Source organism: Carica papaya, chromosome 6 (assembly GCF_054855325.1).
Source record: "Carica papaya isolate Zhongbai chromosome 6, ASM5485532v1, whole genome shotgun sequence".
NCBI lineage: Eukaryota > Viridiplantae > Streptophyta > Magnoliopsida > Brassicales > Caricaceae > Carica > Carica papaya.
This window is the reverse complement of record NC_142314.1, coordinates 16,757,222-16,759,992: the sequence shown is the minus strand read 5'-3', so window position 1 is coordinate 16,759,992 and position 2,771 is coordinate 16,757,222. Positions and strand designations below refer to the sequence as shown.

Below are 2,771 nucleotides of genomic sequence, written 5' to 3'. Positions count from 1 at the left end.
TTTACAAATTTCCTGATTTTAGGATTTCAGATGATGGACTATTTAGATTTCAAAATCGGATTTGGGTTCCTGTCACTATGAGGGTGGATGTTCTCAAAACCGCCCATGCCTCTAAGCTATCTATCCACCCCGAGAGTGCTAAAATGTACCGAGACTTAAAGCATCAATACTGATGACCGAGAATAAAAAAAGATATAGTCGACTATGTCTCTCGATGCCTTACATGTTGGAGGATTAAGACAGAACATTAGAGACCCGGTAGTTTGTTACAAGGCCTTCCAATTCCATAATGGAAGTGAGAACATGCAACCATCGATTTTATCACCGGACTGCCCAAGAATTATTCTAGTAGAAATGCTATTTGGGTAATTATTTATAGACTAATAAAGACTGCTCATTTCTTGCCCATCAGGACCACTGACTCTACTAGCAAATTAGCCCATCTTTATATTGATGAGATCATTCGACTTTATAGCATTCCCTCATCCATTGTGTTCGATTGAGATACTCGGTTTACTTTTCATTTTTGGGACAGGTTTCAGGAAGCTTTAGGGTCTGGATTGTACTTCAACACCACTTATCATCTCCAAACAGATGGCCAGTCAGAATGTACAATCCAAACGTTGGAAGATATGTTGCGTGCTTGTGTTTTTTACTTTGGCGATAACTGATATGAGTATCTTCTCCAATATAAATTTACTTATAATAACAATTATCATTCCAGTATCAGCATGGCTCCGTATGAAGCTTTGTACGGTAGCCCTGCCGTTCTCCCACTTGTTGGAGCGAAATTAGAAACTAACATCATTTGGGACTGGACTTCATCTAAGAGACTGTTAAGAAGGCTACAATCATTCGTAAGAACTTGGCTACTACCCAGAGCTGTCAGAAGACTTACATCGATAATCATAAGCCACCCCTGGAATTCAACGTTGAAGACCAAGTAATGCAGTTTGAAAAAAAATGAAGCTAAGCCCTTGATGTGTGGGACTTTTTCAGATCGTTGCATTGCATTGGACTTGTGGCATACTGCCTTACTATACTCTGAGAGTTTATAGGTTTACATGATGTTTTTTATGTCTCAATGTTCAAAAGTTGACCCTTCTCACATCATTCCTCACGATGAGACACAAGTACAAGCTGATATGACTTATGAGAAATTCTTTGTAGAGATTCTTAAATGGACTGTCATGGTCTTGCGTAACAAGATGATTCCCATGGTAAAGGTAGAATGGCAGCATCATAGACTAGAAGAGGCGACATGGGAGTTGGAAAGCGAGATGAGGAAAAAGTTTCTGGACCTGTTTGAGATAAATTTAAGGATTAAATTTCTCTAAGGTGGGGAGGATGTAACACCCCACTCACCACTGTGCTTAATTTGTATTTTGAAAACCCTAATTATTTGAGCCTTAAGGCCACACAGAACTCATTTATTTTATTATGCATTTTATTATCGTAATTCGTAAATTATGTTAATTTTTATCTATTTTGATTTTATTTAATTTTAATTTAATTATTTAAATTTCAATTTTTTTAAAATAAACGAATTTAAGGAAAAATGGAAAATAGGGGAAAAAATCACGTGAGAAAAATCCTAGGAGAATTAGCTTTTCGCGCGAGCACCCGTGCGCATGTCCATGCATGTCCCATCACGCGCGGTGTGGAGCATAAGTCTGCACGGGTAAGCAAGAACAGTCCACGTGCGTGACATCACGTGCAGACAGGCAGGCACTCACATTATGCGTGCGCCGGTAGTGCAGTAGGCCTGCGTGCCTAGGGCCTGCGCGTTGACTGGTCTTGCTTACGCGTGCTTAGGGCGTAAGCCTTGTGCGTGGTGTCTTAGCACGCCTAAGCCTTGCGCGTGGCGTCCTAGCACGCCTAGGCCCTGTGCACGCACAAGCTAACTCCTGCGCATGGCAAGGTAGCCCGGTGCCAGGAGGCTAGGCCTGCAGCGGGTGCATCGGGCGGGTAAGGCCACTGCCGCCTCGGGCAGTGTCCGCTGCCCACCTTAGGCGGTGTGCAGCCGCTGGTGGTGCGGCTGTCAGTAGAGGGTTTTTTCCTCTATTTTTTGTGTTAAACATCTTTTACTCTCTTTCTTCACTGGATTTTGCCACTTGGTGCAAATCCAATGTCTTCCATTTTCTATAAATAGGGGCCTTTCTGCCCTTTTTTTCCACACTTCCATTCTTCCACCTTTCAAGAGTTAGAGAGAGAAAGAAAGTGATCTAGAGAGAAAAGAAGAACAGTGTAGAAGAAATTATTAAGGTTTTGATAAATAATTTAGTATTTCTTTAAGTATCTTAAGGGGTATTTTTACATAAAAAAGAAAAGATTAAATTGATAATTCTATGATTTTACCTAGTTTGCATGCTTTATGTCTGTAAGCTTAATAAGTTAAATTGTTCATGATTTTAAGATGCTACCTGAGTGATAGACACTTGATGATTTTCATATAATTAAAATAATATGAAACTGGTAAAGTTATCTAGAAAATAAAAAGAACAAAAAAAAGAACAAAAAAAGTGGAATGAAGTATGAATGGTCTGAATTATGTATCTATATTGACATGTATAGCGCATCAAGTGTCTCATTAGGTTTTTAATCCATGAGAGGTATCTGTTCTCTTATCCCCATTTGGGGTATCTATTTTTTCCTTCTCCCATCTAGTATGAAAAGACATAAAAAGACCGCTTCCTGTGGATGACGTCGTACCCTCTAACAAGAGTGGTGACGTAAATATCTATTAGGGGTCACCTTTGGCTAAGTATTAT

The 2,771-nt window shown here is 39.8% G+C and overlaps 1 protein-coding gene across 1 annotated transcript; it reads left to right on the top strand.

Moving 5' to 3' along the window:
* Positions 1-204: 204 nt before the first annotated feature.
* On the top strand, positions 205-1,337 carry LOC148253346 (uncharacterized). Its single transcript, XM_088223332.1, has 3 exons — positions 205-295; positions 831-943; positions 1,059-1,337. Exons 1-3 carry the CDS (start codon positions 205-207, stop codon positions 1,335-1,337), a joined length of 483 nt encoding a protein of 160 aa, XP_088079458.1.
* The last annotated feature ends 1,434 nt before the right edge of the window (positions 1,338-2,771 follow it).